Source organism: Rhamphochromis sp. 'chilingali' (genome assembly GCF_963969265.1).
Source record: "Rhamphochromis sp. 'chilingali' genome assembly, chromosome: 20".
Lineage (NCBI taxonomy): Eukaryota > Metazoa > Chordata > Actinopteri > Cichliformes > Cichlidae > Rhamphochromis > Rhamphochromis sp. 'chilingali'.
In genome coordinates, this window is record NC_137947.1 from 13,823,316 (window position 1) to 13,839,845 (window position 16,530).

At 38.4% G+C, this 16,530-nt stretch overlaps 1 protein-coding gene across 1 annotated transcript in view; it reads left to right on the forward strand.

Annotated features, from left to right (window-relative positions):
• Positions 1-16,530, forward strand: part of eys (eyes shut homolog) — a 182,577-nt gene that overhangs the window by 21,886 nt on the left and 144,161 nt on the right. The window contains exons 7-13 of the mRNA XM_080868851.1: positions 638-742; positions 5,407-5,546; positions 6,598-6,761; positions 6,917-7,170; positions 9,211-9,315; positions 12,932-13,054; positions 14,908-15,021. Of these exons, the coding sequence (XP_080724977.1) occupies positions 638-742; positions 5,407-5,546; positions 6,598-6,761; positions 6,917-7,170; positions 9,211-9,315; positions 12,932-13,054; positions 14,908-15,021 (1,005 nt within the window). The remainder of the gene's footprint in view (positions 1-637; positions 743-5,406; positions 5,547-6,597; positions 6,762-6,916; positions 7,171-9,210; positions 9,316-12,931; positions 13,055-14,907; positions 15,022-16,530) is intronic.

Below are 16,530 nucleotides of genomic sequence, written 5' to 3' on the forward strand. Positions count from 1 at the left end.
TGCATACACTTGGCCTCAGCACTTGAATCCTAGAGCATCTTCATAGGTGAATGTTTGCAACCTAATTATTATTTCAGCAGAAATGTTTTAAAACAGTTTCAGGCAACTCTTTAAAAAAATTGGGGGGAAATTTGCTCATTCATTTTCTTGCCGAAGGTCTATAGAGAAGATTGATATTATTGTCATATCTGTACGCTAAGTCTGAAGGTAAAGCCTGCAGCCAATTAATCCAGCTTTAGCATAATAAACAAATAAACAAACAAACAAAAAAACACATCTGCCCACCAGCATCTGTCTGGCACTTTCACAGTGATAACAAGACTCCCGGTTGTCAATGCCCTGAGTTGAAAAAATAGAGCAGCACATAAGCCCCTAGTCGGGGTTTTTACTTTTTTTCCACAGAGCAAACACTGTAAATATGCATTAATTAGTGTGTTTTTAGACAGAAGCAGGTTAGCAGTATCCCCCTGCTTTCAGTCTTTATGCTAGGCTGAGTCATTCAGGAAAAGAGTGCTGCATTTTAACAATTCACACGAAAGATGAACTGCAATATGTTGGGGTGCAGAGGTCGGGACTGTGTGAAAATAGTGTGGCGATATATAATGCTGCTTATTACATCTAAAACCTCTTTCCCCAGGAACAAACTGTGAGACTGAGATCAATGAGTGTGACTCCAGACCTTGTCAGCACAATGGCAAGTGCTGTGACTTGCTAGGAGACTACAGTTGCCAATGTCCTACAGGTATGCGCTATGTCCAAAACTAGACCTTATTGTAGTAAAGATGTAGGTAATTTATGTTTACTGTATCCTTGGCTCGAGAAAGCACACCATTTGGTGGCTGTGGTGGGATGAGCCAGAGACATTGATCATGTCGACACTCTGGATTGAGCCATAAATGAGGCCATGATGTTGTGTAACTTCCCAAATGATATGGTGTTACAAAGTATAACTTGCAGGTCCAAAAAAAAGAGAAAAAAAGGAATTTAACATCACGTTTTGGGTGAAGTCACTTTAAAAATATTTATATATAGTTATGTATTTATTGTTACCTGTTTAAAATCAGATTTACTGGTGCCTCTGTACATACTTTTCATGTGTCTCCCTAATCATCAAGGTAGTCTGCATGATCACCATCAAAAACAACTCAAAATAGGATTTTTAACACTGATACTGATCTTTGGTGATTAAAAAAATCTGATATATTAGCCGATATATTTTCTGTATAACGTGAAAGATGAACAGACTTCACCTTTCAAAGTTTGTTATGTGTTGTGATTTTAGAAGTCCTGACTAAGATAGTATAACAGTACAGTTTAAACGTAATCTTGGTGTATTGTCATAAAAGATCGTAGATTAGTGATTTACGCTCAGGTTGCATCAGCTGGCTGTTGTGTTTGTGTACTTCCAAACCTGTGTTGCCAACATGGAAGTTGCCCTCTGCTGGACAAACTGTGCAAAATCAACAGTTATAGCATGGTTGAAGGGTGTTTCTCCTGTCTCTTTTTTGCTGATATATTGGTATTAGCATCTGGCTGTAATCATTAATAATAATAAAAAAAAAAAACATGTTGAAAGTTAGTGGGGAAAAAAGATTATGATCAGCCATCAAAAGTGGGTTTGTGTATTTAAAAAAAAAAAAAAAAATTATACCTGCATGTGTTCCCTCAACCTTTTTCACGCCTCTGTACCACCAATGTCACCCCTATGGGGGTTCTGTCCCCCACCAGGGCGCTTACCTGGGAACCAAAGGTGATTAACTTTTGCCAGCAGGGTCTCTGGGCTGTGACACATCATGACTTATTTTATCACATGAAAATATACATATGCATATATTTTTAGTTGTATCCTGCTTACTAAAATATTTATTTTTTTCCACGTGCTATGTTTTTATTTTATTGATCTCCTTGTTTATAGCAGTCACAGCATGCTACTGATCACAACATGCTCTGCTGAGCCAGATAGAGGAAACAAGCTGCAGCAAGCATCTTTGCCACCTTATTTGCAGGATCAGTTTACACTCTTGGCCTGTGATTGACAGCTGAGAAAAAATACCAAACTCATTGCCAGAGCTCATGAATGGAACTGCATTGCTCAAATATTATACTCTGAAATTCACATTAATATAATTTTTCTGTAATTGCTTATTGTGCCTCACCGGCTGAGTCTGAATTTACATTCACTGAATGGTAACTGATGGACGACTGACGGGAGCTTTCTGTTGTTGGCACAGCACAGTTTCTGTGTCTGGCAGTTGCTTTTGCCCACTTTACTGGAACATTTCACTGCATATAGAGACCCGAGACATGGTGGGCAGAGCATCTCTGTGTCCAGGTGACGCTTCTCTCGCAAGAATTTGCTACTGTTATTTTTAGCTATTGTAGACTCTTAGGGGAAATGTAACACTCATGGTAATGAAACTCTGTTTGTTCACTCTTGTTCAATTAAACATTAAAGCACAACATCAGTGTTAATGACACACAGGTCACAGAGTCTGTTCGCCTCATCAGTTGCTGAAGCAAGCCACATTAGAGTCACAATTTAAGGTGACATTCAGAGGTGGCATTGTATTTTTAGCAACTGATGAACTGCCAGTCCTTGAAGTATCAAAGGTATAACTCCCCATTGTCTAAGACTGTGAATGATACAGTAGCTTGGAGTATTATTAATTCATCTATTTCCTACACTGCTTATTCTTTTAGAGGTGTTGAGAAGCAGAACACCTTTTATTTACTTTTTAAGGACCACACACAAACTGGTGGAACTTGTAGAAGCACATGTATGTGATGAACATAACCACATACCCTAACCATAAAAAGCTTCATATATACACTGAATTAACTAAAGGTATTCAAATGCTTATTGACACAAATATCTAATTAGTCAATCAGCAGCTCGATGCATTTAGGCATGTAAATATGGTCAAGAAAGTCCAAACTGAGCAATGGAGAACAAAGGTAATTTCAGTGACTTTGAAGTTGGCATGGTTGTTAGTGCCAGACGAGCTGGTCTGATTACTTCAGAAACTGCTGATCTACTGAGATTTTCCCACATTACTCTCTCTAGGGTTTCGAGAGAATGGCCCCAAAACAGTGAAACTTTCCATTGAGCAGCAGTTCTCGAGTGAAAATACCTCGTTATTGTTAGATTAGAATGACCAGAATCCTTTGAGCTGATAGAAGGCCAGCAATAACTCAAGTAACCACTCATTACCACCAAGGTTGTACCAAGCCAAAACCACCAACCAACCAAAAGAGCATCTCTGAACACAACATACCAAACTTAAACACAACAGCAGGAGACCACACTGGGTACCAGTCTTCTAAGTACAGGAAACTGAGACTACAGATAGCATGGATGGACTGTCAGAAATGAACAGCAGAATATTTTTGATATATCTGATGTGTCTCAATTTCTGCTGCATCACTGAGTTAGTAGAATTTTTCCATAAACCACATGTTGTAATGGTTTTGGGCAAAATATTCTCATTAGACTTTTTCATCTTAATACCAATTGAGCTTTGTTTAAACACTATTGTTACTGGCCATGTCTATCCGTTTTTGACCACAGCATACCATCTACTGATGGCTGCTTCCTGCAGGAGTTCTCTATTCTCGCCTCCACTAGCATCACATCTTAATATCAGTATGGCTCAAATTATTGAGGAATGGTTTCCAGCGCCTTGTAAAACTATGCCACAAAGGATTAAGGCAGTTTTGAAGGCAAAAAGAAGTCCAGCCCAGTACAGCAAGGTGTAACTAATGAGGTGGCCGGTGAGTGTACTGTAGTCATCAGATCATTATTATTAGAATTTTGTCAATTAAATTATTGCTTCTACTGTTACTATAAAAGATACAATTACTGACCCTTGCATCAAACCTTTAAAGCATAATGAAACTATGTTAACAAATATGAATTTCTTAAATATGGGAGAACACACCACAGTGAGGCTCATCCTAGTATCCACCATGCTGGTAGTCTTAATGAGAATCCTCAATTTCATTCTCTGACCAGCAATTTAAAAAAAAAAAAAAAAGCAGAAAACAATCCTATGAGCACTACTTTAGAGGGGGAGGGCTGATGGTTATGTCATTGTTTGGACTGAGTGGGAACCTCCCATCACAGATGTCAAGTTGAACTGCACCCATGACACCCTATAAGGCTCAACAGTTACCGTGTCCCACCCCCGTTACACCTGCTCTGTGGGCTGAGCAGGACTGTACCCCTCTACACCAGCCAGGCTGAATATTTAGGGACAAACATATTTAAAATATCTGCCTCTGATAGCCGTAATTCCCCTTTTACTGTTGATATCAACACTATGTCAATATTGCACAATGTAGGCCTAATCCAAAAAGCTCTTAAACATGTAAGATGATTACAGAGCCGCTATAGTGATGTTGGACAGCTTACGTAACACACATATTTTCCTCTATCTCCTATATTTAATATGAGATATCCATACTTTGCACACAAGCTGTTGTCTTTTCTTTTCCGCCGTTCCCATTAGTTGTTCTTTTCCGCAGCCTCTGAAACTGCCTCTGCAGCCTGCCATAATCCCTGATCATGAATCCCTAACTCCCTGAGTAAACTGGTACTAGATGTGGCCGCAGATCCATGGTAACAAAATTCCACAGGGCATACCCTGGCTTTCCAGCGTTGCTGCTAAATCTCATCTGTTATCTCAGTAAACCTAAGCTTCTTCCGCTCATATGCCTCATCTGCTGCATCTTCTTATGGTGAAGGGAGTTCTGCCATGTGAAAAAATAGCCCACAGACTGCTGGACCAGAGTACTAAGAAAAATCTTGGTGCATGGCTGAAATTATAAACCACTGTAACTGTGACCTTTTTTTAAAGCACATCCTGCTTTTGACTATATTATGTTGTTTAAACATAATAGAACAGCACATGTGTAGGGTCAAAGTAATGCAGTATTCACTCGCTTCAAATATACTTAAAGGGTATGCTAAGTGTACCCTCTTGCACAGCAAACATCAGATATTATTTCTTGTTTCTTGTAGGAAAAAGGTCTGCTCTGATACAGTAAACCTTTTTTATCAGCCACAAAGTACGGTATACAGATATGCATTTTTTTCAACAGAGCAAGAAAGAGGAGGAAATGAAAGCGCATTACTAGGGTTTGCCTGTTCAGGTTTAAATTAAAAATTCAGAAGGCAGATAGGGGGGTGGAGGACACTGAGCATCATCGACTGAGCTTCAAAATGGGGCCAATCCTCCCGCTGACCCACAATTGGGTCAGTTTTGCCCTTGTTTCTTAAATATATAGAGGAGCAGCCTTAATTCCATGACTTATATTAGATACTAGTGGCACTGATTTCAGGACTTCTGTTTTTTGTGGTCCAGCATCGCTCGAGTCAGATTGCATGTATTACATCTTTTCTTGCAGGTTTTCAAGGAAAGAGTTGTGAAGTTGACATAGATGCTTGTGCCCTGTCCAACAACACATGCCCACCAAATACTGAGTGTTTGGATCTCCCTTATGGGCTTGAGTATACCTGCTGTGTACCCTGTCCTCAGCACCTTCAGGTGTGTAAAAAAAATCTTGACGTGCTTTTTTTGTCCTCGTCTACTGTCTGCAAATATAAATAAGCTCACTTCTCAGTAATATCATTTTGTGGATTTGTTTTATTTTTTTATGCTAGACAAAGTTTTGGATATAACTGCGACATATCTCGACAAACTAAAACTTCAGAAGGTGTGGGTTTCAGAGAGTCAGTGTTTTTTCTGAAATGGTGAATATTCTTTCATAATGGTTTTCTTTTATGAATAGAAGATTGGCACCAAGTGAAAATCCCTAAACATAGCAATCATCGGATGTTGCGGCTGCGCTGGTGACATTCGCTGTGCGAAAAATAAAAACAATAAAAAGCATAATGTTAACAGTTAGTTAACAGTGTAGTAAATCTTAGATTTTTTTTTTTTAAATGCAGTTTCCATATATAGTACATAAGAAATTATGTTGGAGGAAAGCAACGCTGGAATTGTCTTTGGCATGAACAACGTTTGCACATTTACAGAACTGAAAAGGCCACCTGATTTGGATGTATATGTTTGTATGTGTATATTATGTATGCGTAAACAGAGAAAGTGCTTCAGATGACAGATGGAGATGATCGCTCACTGTGTAGCAATGCTTGTGTTGGCCCTTGTACAGAAGTGCCATGATGCCTGTATTATAGACCTTTCCACAAGCAAGCTTTTCCCCTGCCCCTTTGTTTTTCCCCGGTGGCATCCACATGCTGGCAGGTGTACTTTTATTTCCTCTCGGGAGGTTTAGCCTTCAGTGACCATTGATCTTGTCTTGTATGACATCTAGCTGCTACATGGAATCCCGAGTGACCCCAGTATAAAGCATGAATCAGTATTCATGACTTTGTCGTGCTATTTTAATGAAGCTCATTTTCAGGGATCCAGGGGCAAGAAATGATTCGGAGAAAAAAAAGATGGTTATATTTTCTTTAATCTGAATAAGCTCAGCCCCATTTAAAATATCATACAAAATAAAAGAGTTGCACATGAAAGAGCATATCTTGTTTCATGATTTGTGTATCTAAAAACATCTATTTCCAATCAACAGCCTTGTGCCTTTGGAGGACGCTGTGTGTTAAATAACAGCAATGCTTATCGATGCATCTGTACCCCTGGATGGTCTGGGCAGGACTGCCGCGTAAATGTCAACGACTGTATTGAACATGGGTGTCAAAATGGAGGCACTTGTATGGATGAGATTGATGGTTACAGGTTAGTGTTCAAATCCTGATGGTCTTGGGGCTGTTCTGCCACCAGAATGTCAATGATTGTAAAAGCTGTTACATTTACTGCTCTTTTCCTTCAGGCTTGAAAGAATTCTTCTAACTCTATACAGTATTAAGAGATTCTCTTTGATCTGTTGCTAGCTGCCTTTGTCCTAGAGGATACACAGGCATCTACTGTGAAGAGGACATTGATTACTGTGTTGACCACCGCTGCTCTGAACATGGTTTTTGTCTGGACCAGCAGTATAACTTCACCTGCCGTTGCATGCTTGGATTCGAAGGACCGCTTTGCGAAGTGGAAATAAATGAGTGCCACAGCCTCCCTTGTTTAAATGGTGCCACCTGTGTGGACCTAATCAGTGATTATCGGTGCCACTGTCCCCCAGGATTTGAGGGTATGAGACCATCTGATGTGAATGCAGTGCTGTTTACAATCATTAATAGTACCAGTGACAGGAATATGAGGTTCTCGAGCAGTTTTTAGTGTGCTAATTATGGAACATATAATTAGCAAGTTTATCATAATTTTTAATGAGTAAAGCAATAAAATTAAAATTTTATAGGCAGTCATGTTAAAGAGAAATTTTTTACATGACTCTTTGCAGTCCTGTGAAAAACGTTCCCCCTTACTGCATCCATGTAAATTAAGATGGTAAGTAACAGCAAGGGGGGATGAGGAAGTGTGTTTTACTGACTGATCATTAGTAATTGTGAACACCTCTATAATAATAGAAGGTCAAATGTGAGGCCATCTGTCCGAGACCCAAAGCTTGAAAGAAATTGGCTCGACCCAAACAACAGGGCAGTGATCCCAAGCACAGCAGCAAATCTGTGGCAGAAAGCAAAGAATCACTTAATCAAAGAATCAGCCATTCATGCAGCTTTGTGTTAACAAGACCAGCAAACAGCCAAAACTTCAGCTTTAATAAAGTTGCCTAATAAAGTGTCCTCAAATGATGTACTTACTTTTTCACAGGACTTCTTTGAGTTTTCTTAATCTTTTTCCCCCCACTTTATCTATATATGGTCTACATCTTGCTGCCTTCACCGAATTACTTTTTTCCCACGTGTATCCGGTTCCATTCCAACTTTTCATTATATCACTAAGCACTGCAGAGTTAAAATAACTGTTAGCTAAATAACAAAAATGAAAAAGATTCAGAGTGTGAGGAAAAATCCTAGAAACATTCCTACAGAGTGTCAAACACACGCCTGATCACCTACATCAGAATTCCCTACAAAGGAGAGATTTGCAGCTTCTCATTTCAAGTTGTTGAATTGCACTTGTGCACTGGGGCTGCTGTCTCATATACTGCTGTTAGAAACCCTTGCTGTTAAGGGGCCTCTGAAGAAATGCTACGTGCATGGCTTATTGGCTTTGCAAGTGATGGTGCAGCTGCTGTGGTAGGTCAATAGAGAGGAGCAGCTAAACTCCTGTGTGAAAACATCAACCTTAACTTGACCGTCGTTCACTGCATCATTTGCTAGTTTGACATTCGGTTGGATCACCTGTATCTAAAGAGCAATACAAGAGATTAAGAATATCGCATCAGTGGTTTTATAATCTGAACACTCTAACAGCTCTCAGAGTATACATCACTGTGGTCCCTGAATTATTTGCATAAAGAGATAAACAAAAACAAAAAATTTTAAAGCTACTTCACCTATTACTTATTCAGTACCAACCTGATTTACAAGTGATGTGAATGTGTAAACAGCGGTGAATTAAAGTAAAATCAGTTAGCTAAGCTAATGGGGGTGGCTGATTTACTATTGAACTGGGTATACAATATCTAGTAGAGAATGTATGTGCAGGTACAGTCAGCAGATGCTTTAATTATCTGAGTACCTTACAGTACATGATTAAGGGAGTGCCTACCAGTGTATGGGGTCATGATGGTGAAAGTACAATTACCTTTGGTATAGACAGCCGTGCAGATAGACGAGCAGTGCCCGAGGATGTCTGGCTGTTAGTTCTCTGAGCTCTCTGGCTCACCGAGAACTAAGAGGGCTGAAATATTGCCAGAGGCCAGACCTGGCGCAGCTTTAAATTTGTCAGTAAAAATCTTTAATCAATTCCGTTCCTAACTCTTGCCCTGAGGATACTAAAACCAGGGCTACGGCATTTATGCATGCACGCAAGCAGCAACATGCTGAACACATAATCATTCAATCACATTTTAAGCCGCTAGAATCAGAAGTAATCAGCTGCCTCATGAAATAAAACCAGGTGCTGGTTTATTGATGTGATTCGAGGACAATAAGCAGAAATTTGTACTGCATATGTTCTGATTGTTGTTCTGGTTGCAAATATGAGTCACGTGTTGGACTTCACTGGAATAATTGTTAAACTGGCAGGCTGACAGTCACATCTGTGGTAGAGACATATTTAAAGTGTTTTGTTTTGTCCTGTAATACTGTATAAACCCCTGCAGGAAGGATCTGCTCTGAAAATGTAAATGATTGCTGGCCACAGCCTTGTCTAAATGGAGGTTCATGTATGGATCTGATAAATGACTTCATTTGTCACTGTCCAACTGGTAAGTATCGTCTACTTGTGTATAACTAAGTATGTTTATAAAAATATCATGCTATTAATTTTCTCTATCGTTTACCATGGGAATAGCTGAAATTTCTTGCAGTTACATCCAACTTCTTTCTTTGCTTCTCACTTTTTTGTTTAAAATGCACAAAGTTACCAGAGATCTTTGTTCTTCAGAAAGTTTCAATGCAAGAAAAAGGTTCTACCTGAGGCAACTATAAATTGGTATTGCAGATTGGGGTTACAAAAAATAACTGTTAGCATTTTAAAATTTACTTTTTATAACCACGGTTGAAACTGATTGCCAGTAAACCCAGAAAAAAGATACGGCCTTTCCTGTTTTGTAAAACACTGATTTGTCCACATATACAGTAATTCAGCTTCTGCTTACTGTAGGTGTGAGCTTGTTCTTTAATCAGGTTTTCCACATTTAGCATATTTATAACAAATGTTATAAGAAGGGTCCATAATCAGTCCATGAGAGAGGGAGGTGCTGTAGTCCTTCGAGAGCAGTGGTAATAAAATACTGATTCATTACTTGATTGCGCGTCAGAATGCCACAGCCAGGCCGCTTGGCATAACACGCCCAATGTCACATTGAACTGCAAACAATCACAATCCACAAAACAGGATTTACAGATAAATATTTGAAAATAAATCCCACAAAACATAGGTGCTGACCGGACAAGAAAAAACACTTTGGTGTCGAGCAGTAGGTCATTTTGCCCATTTTTTTCTTAATATATAAAATAGTAGAAAAGTTGTATACAATATGCAATTCAAGTCATTTTGGTTCATTTTTTTTTAAGCACCAAATCCCAACCACAGTTGCCTCAAGGCGCTGAATAAACAAATAAATAAACACATGTAGTTGAATTAAAAGTAACTTGAAACAGCGCCTGTTATACGTGTATTTTATGGCCTTGCAGATATTAAAAAATGCATCACTGTAAATAATCTGATCTTATTATTTTCTGCCTTTTTCTCAAATTAGATTTTGTCAAAAACAGAACACCAGTGTGTGAGTAATGGTTCCATTACGGTTATAATTTCACTGACAGATTTACAGACAGGTGCTTTTGATCACTTTATCCCGTGAGAAATTTAATTAGATAATCTGTCAAACATACATGCTTCCTACTACAAAAAGCACACAAAAAGAATCAGACAAGATCTCCTGTTTGTGTTCAAGTCCATTCCTGCCACCTTGTCTTGTTTGGAGCTACAGTCCATCATATATGTGTTTTCCAGTTTAGCTTGAATTGGGTGACAGTATTTAATTTTTTTTCCAAATGTATATGAAACAGAATTAGATTAGAAGAGTTGTAAAGATTATTCAATCAAGACTGGCCAGTCTTATAAATGTGGTTTTTTTAGAGACAGAAAAAAAAGTTTAAGGTGCATCTAGATGGGTAAACACACACACTGATTGGCAGTTGTGCTCATTTGTTGATCGCAGCTGTATTTCCTGGGGGATTACCAAGTTCTGTGAAGATGGTACTTGTTTAACTCAGCAACTGCCCACATTCTGAAGATATAATATTTTAGTTAAGAAGAAATAGCAAAATAATATTGCAATACAGCACTGACGTCTCGCTGTTCCAATTTAAAAAAAAAAAAAAAAAAGTGCACCAAATTTTAAGGAATTGAGAATGTTGTAAAATAAACCAAGGTGTAAATGTGCAAGACCTAAACTGATTCATACAAATGCAGCTAGTTGGATTATTAACATTTAACATGAACTAAAGGCTAAATGGTGTTATGGCAGATTACCTGAATTGAATTGTGTATGAACTCAGTGACCACTTTGTTGGATGCACCTTGCTAGTACCTGACATTTAAGTACAACAAACTTATTCAAGAAAGCAGTTTGAGATGATTTGAGCTTTGTGACATGACGTGATATTCTGCTTCAAATAGCCATTGGAAGATGGAAACAATGTGACCATAAAGGGATGGGTGTGGTTTAAAAGATCATCAGTTGGTATTAAGGGTCTCAATCTGTGCCAAGAAAATATTCCACACACCACTGCCTACAAGCCAAAAATGGATCTATGCTTACACCCTACCATTTGGTTGTCTGAACAGAAACTGACACTTACCAGACACGGCAACCTTTTTTCTAATTTTCTGTTGTGCAGTTTTGGTGAGCCTGTATGAATTGTAGCCTCAGTTTCCCGTTATCAGCTCACAGGAGTGGCACCCAGTGGATTGTGTGCTCAGTGAGGATCTTCTGCATACCTTGGTTCTAATGCATGGTTCTTTGGGTGACTTTGCCTGTCCTAGCAGCCTGACCATTCACCTCTGTCCTCTGACATGAACAAGGCACTTTCACCAAGAGAACTGCCGCTCTTTTTTTGGACCATTCTCTGTAAACTTTAGACCTGGCTGTGTATAAAATCCCAGTAGATCAGCAGTTTCTGAACTGCTCTGCCCATCTGGCTCCAACAACCTTGCCATGTTCAAAGTCATTTAATACACCTTTATTCTCGATTCCGATGTTCGGTTTGACGTTCAGCAGATCTTCTTGACCATGTCTACGTTCCTAAATGCATTGAATTCTTACCTTGTAATTGATTGGCTAATTAGATAGCTCTGAACAGTTATACCTAACAATGTGGCCAGAGAGTATAGTTTGTACTCTACCATGTTACCTAACAAGCAGATCATTAATGAAGGCTAAACCCAAAACTTACTCAATGTAAATGCGTGTTTCATTAGAATATCTTGTGGGTATGAATTTTGAAACCAGAAGAAATTTTTTATAATTTTTTTTCATTCATCTGAGGACTGAGCCACTAGTAGGTGTCAGATAGGATAGGGAGTCCCACTTGGAGATGGTGACACTGTAAATGTGACATTCCTTCATGCAACATTAACCTCAGAGTGAACTGCATGCACAATTGGTTATTAAACACTTCTGAAACACTCTGTTGGAGGCAATAGCTGTCCATTAACTAGCCAAGGTAATACATAATTTAATGGGGAAAAAGGGTAGTTGGAAGGTCATCAGATGTGCTGGTGGAAAGTAAGCTGGTCTGGATTCAGGTTACAGTCTAAAGAAAGTGAAGTCCACTTCTAGCTAAATGCATTATACAATCCAAGAGAACTGACGGCAACTTCACACAGATATTTGCGATGGAAATATAACTAGACTAGCACTATCATATTTTTTCAGTATTACTCCATATTAGTTTTGCCCATATTAAAAGGTGATCTATTTTAAGACTCTTCCCATTCATATTTATCTATTTTTGGAAACGTTTAATGCATACCAGTCTCCAAATTTGTCTGTTCTTTATTTGCAGCAGTAGATATTGACAGAGGTATCTATCAGTGACATGCAGATGTGCGTGTGTAGGGGTAGATAATGTGATATAGATCAGTCCGGTGTGGTAGGTCCCTGTCAATGATTCACTCAATTAGCATACTGCATAGCAGGTAGATTGCAAGGAGAAAAATCAATACGTCCATTAATCTGCTGAATAAAAGCTGTCTTTATCTAATAAAACATGCAGCCATAAAGGTGTGTTGCATTTTGTGTGTTTATGTATTCAATGCTTGTGCCTTGATTCCTCAAGGTTTTGCTGATTTTTGCTTTTGCATTGTTTCAGGGTTCAAGGGGAAAGATTGCTCTTTGGATATTGACCTTTGCTCGTTTGGAATGTGCAGTGAACATACATTAAAATGCACCAAGACCAAGGATGGACAGAATTTCTCTTGCACATGTGAAAGAGGTGAGCAAGTCTTTTAACAGGTTAAAAGTAAGCACACAAATCTGTGTTTTGCCTGCTTATTTGTCCACATATTTACAGTGAAAAAAATTACATAAAAATGAAATTGCCTCCACTGACTCACTGGTAAATTAAGCTTCGCAAATGTCAGTTCTCTGCAAATCATTATTTCATTAGAAAGATCATCACTTCATGCCTTACTTTACTGCAGAAAAATTTCTTCTTTTAGATCATATATTAAAATTTGCACCTACACTGATGCATTATGTTTTTTAAGTTCCAAACTGTCTGATAAAAAAATGCTGATTTTCAAAGGATGATGTCACGGTTTCTTAAAAAAAAACCCCAAAAACTTAATTTTGTTTGTGTGTCAGTCAAATCTCTTGGATTCCCTTCCATGTGGATGTCACTGTTATCACAGCATGTCGCTGCCAGAAGTGACAGGGATAAGACAAGAGTAAGTGGAAGGGGCTTGATCTCTAAGATACTCTGAAGCTTGCCAGGGTTATCCAGGCTTCAGAGACTTACAAGTCAGTAGCGTGTGTGAGTTTGGTGCTGTGTAAGTACACACAAGGGGAATCATGCAGTTTTTTTTTTCTGGATGCAGTTAGGGTACTTGGAATAATAAACATTTGCTAGCCATACCAGTCATAATTCAGCCAACACTAGTCCTCAGCAGCACCTCTATCTCTGCAAACGAATGGTTGTTACATAAAAGTCCATGTAACCTAATCAATAACCGTAACTTCATTACCCCCGTTGCATTTATGCTCGGCAGATGTCACAGTGAAGTATCGTGAGTGATTTCTTATGTAAATGCAAGCAACCTGCAGCTAGCTGCTCTCCCTAAAACACTTCTCAAGGGCAAGCTGTGAGGTGCTGTTTTGTTTAGATATTTCTTGTCGACAGTCTTGGCATCCATATTATCTAATGCTTTTGAGCCTAAGGTGTTGTAAAACATGTTACTCATGCCCCTCACTATACTCACTATCCCACGCTGCCAACTTTTTGACCTAATATTTAGTACATACGCTAAAGCACACCCATCCGTGGTCTGAGAATGAACTCAGATTGGTCGATTTTGCATGCAAATGTGTAATTTCTATATGAATAAAACATGAAAGTTGATTGGGAAATGTTTCATTTTGCACTGGCATTACATTAAGAGAGTTTAGTGAATGAAGTTATTTAACTCAGGATTGTAGAACACAGCAGCTGGGTTTGTTTTCTTCTGTTTCTCTTCGTTTTAACCCCGTGACTTTTATTGTGCAAACTTATAAACTTCTTTTCCTGCAGTAAGACAAATTCCTTGTCCTTTTAATCTTTGCTAAATTTCTAATTGTGAAGGTCATCTTCAGACCGTTACATTTGGATAACTGTGTGTGAAACATTGTGTACACTCAAACAACTACTCTGTGGCAGATAAGTGGGACATTAACCCACACACAGCTTGTGTAGCACCAGAAATAATGTGCTTAAAACACTGGCATGTTTCCTCTTTGTAATGGCCCGCGTGAGTGTGCTTACATGTGTGCGCTGATGCATGTTATTTGTTTTATGCGGTTCTCTTTGTGTATTGATTGACTTTGATCTTAAAAATCACTGGATTTGGCTTGTTTAATGTAATAAATCAGAAGGGCAATGACTGCCTTTTATTAAACATGATTAAATGATCCAGTGAGCTGAGTCTGCATGTGCCCAGCAAGTTCTTTGAATCAATACGAGCTTTGAAAACCAGCTTTTGTTTGTGAAAACAAAGTCATGCTGATCCTAATTGACTGAGAAATAAAACCAGCCAAAAAGGATTCAAATAACGCTTTTTTTTTTTTCTTTCTTTCTTTCTACATATGCTGCAGGGTTTGGAGGGTCGTTTTGTGAAGTAAATCTTAATGAGTGCCAGTCAAACCCATGTCAGAATGGTGGCATTTGCGTGGATGGCATTGACATGTATCAGTGCTTATGCTCAGAGGGTAAGTTGTAATGCAATTATATGCCCCAAAAGTCAAGATAATATCATTATATTGCTTATTCAGACTTTGTTGGTTTTTAAGTGGGCAGTCAAGCAATTGCAGCCCTAAAGTTATAACCATGGTTTAAATGAAATAGCTATTCAGAAACACTTTTACATTCTTTTCTTTTTTCCATTTGGAGGTCGTTTTCTTATTCTTAGGGATAAATGGGCAAGCAGAGATGAAAAGACATTGACTTATTTTCACTGCAGCTGCGATTCAAGTGATTCGCGAAGCGAGGCTTTTTACTTTTTGCTACAAGGAAAACTCTTATAAAAGTATCCAGGTGACAAAATGAGGGCACCATCACCATTTGTGTACTTTACTGTAGACTGATACTTACTGTAAGACATAATACTTTGTTTAAACAGAATTGAATGTGGTAAAGAATTTTTCTTAATTGCTTTGTCGCTTCTTCTGCCTTTTTTAAAGTAGCCGAGCTCTAATTTCACAGTGATATCTACTTCAGTTTTAATCTCAAGAATCAAAACATCTGTAATAGTTTATTGTATTTTGAATAATTTTAGCAATTGCAACACATATTTTTATCTACCTTACAGCAGTTTCTCCAAAATTCTCATCTTATGAGCTCATTAATGCATGAAATGAACTGAACCAACCCCTCCAGATTCCTCTCCCCTGCACAAAAAATCTTTTCACTATGTCAGAAGAATGCACGGTACATTCAGTAAGTTTATTGCTTTCAAGTGAACAGTGGAATTCTTGTGCATTGCATTGCAGCACAGACTCTCTTAGATCTATTGGATTTGTCCTGAACAAAAATGAAATAACTAGTGTTATCCACACAGGCCTTCACGGAATCTGCAAGGACTCAATTCCAGCATAACTACATAAGATTATTGTTCCCTGTCTCATTTGTCAGGATAGAATTTTGTCAAAATTGAAACGAAGCTAATAGAGCTAAGAGCAGAATTCAATTAAAATCTGTGTAAAGGTACTGTACTCTCCCCAACAGCTGTTTTTTTTTTTTTTTAACCATACAAAGCTGATTGCTAGCTTTACTCAGGATAATATTCAGTTAAACATTTTGAATCTCCTGGTTTGCAGTTCAAGGTTGGCAAGTATTTGCTTAGATTTCTCCGATCACATAAAATCATTCAATCAGAAATTGTCACGTGTGTCATTAGTGTAAAAGAAATAAATCACACCTATTTTTCCTGTAATTTCTTGGTCCGGTTGACATCTTACCTGTGAGACATACCTCTGATTAATCTGTGATTGTGGGTGAAGCCTGTTATGCATTTTTAATGAAGTCAGGATAATTGTCAAATTTTATGACTTGGAGAGAGGTGGAAATTGGTTCCATGGTCAGTTTGAGAAATGATGAGAATTTGACCTGCACCGATGGTGATGATAGCCAAGCATTAGTCATGGGCCTCCTGTAGCTGCAGTGTGTGACAGTGCTAATGATAGTCATTTTGTAGCGTGACCACACGGTGGAATATATTT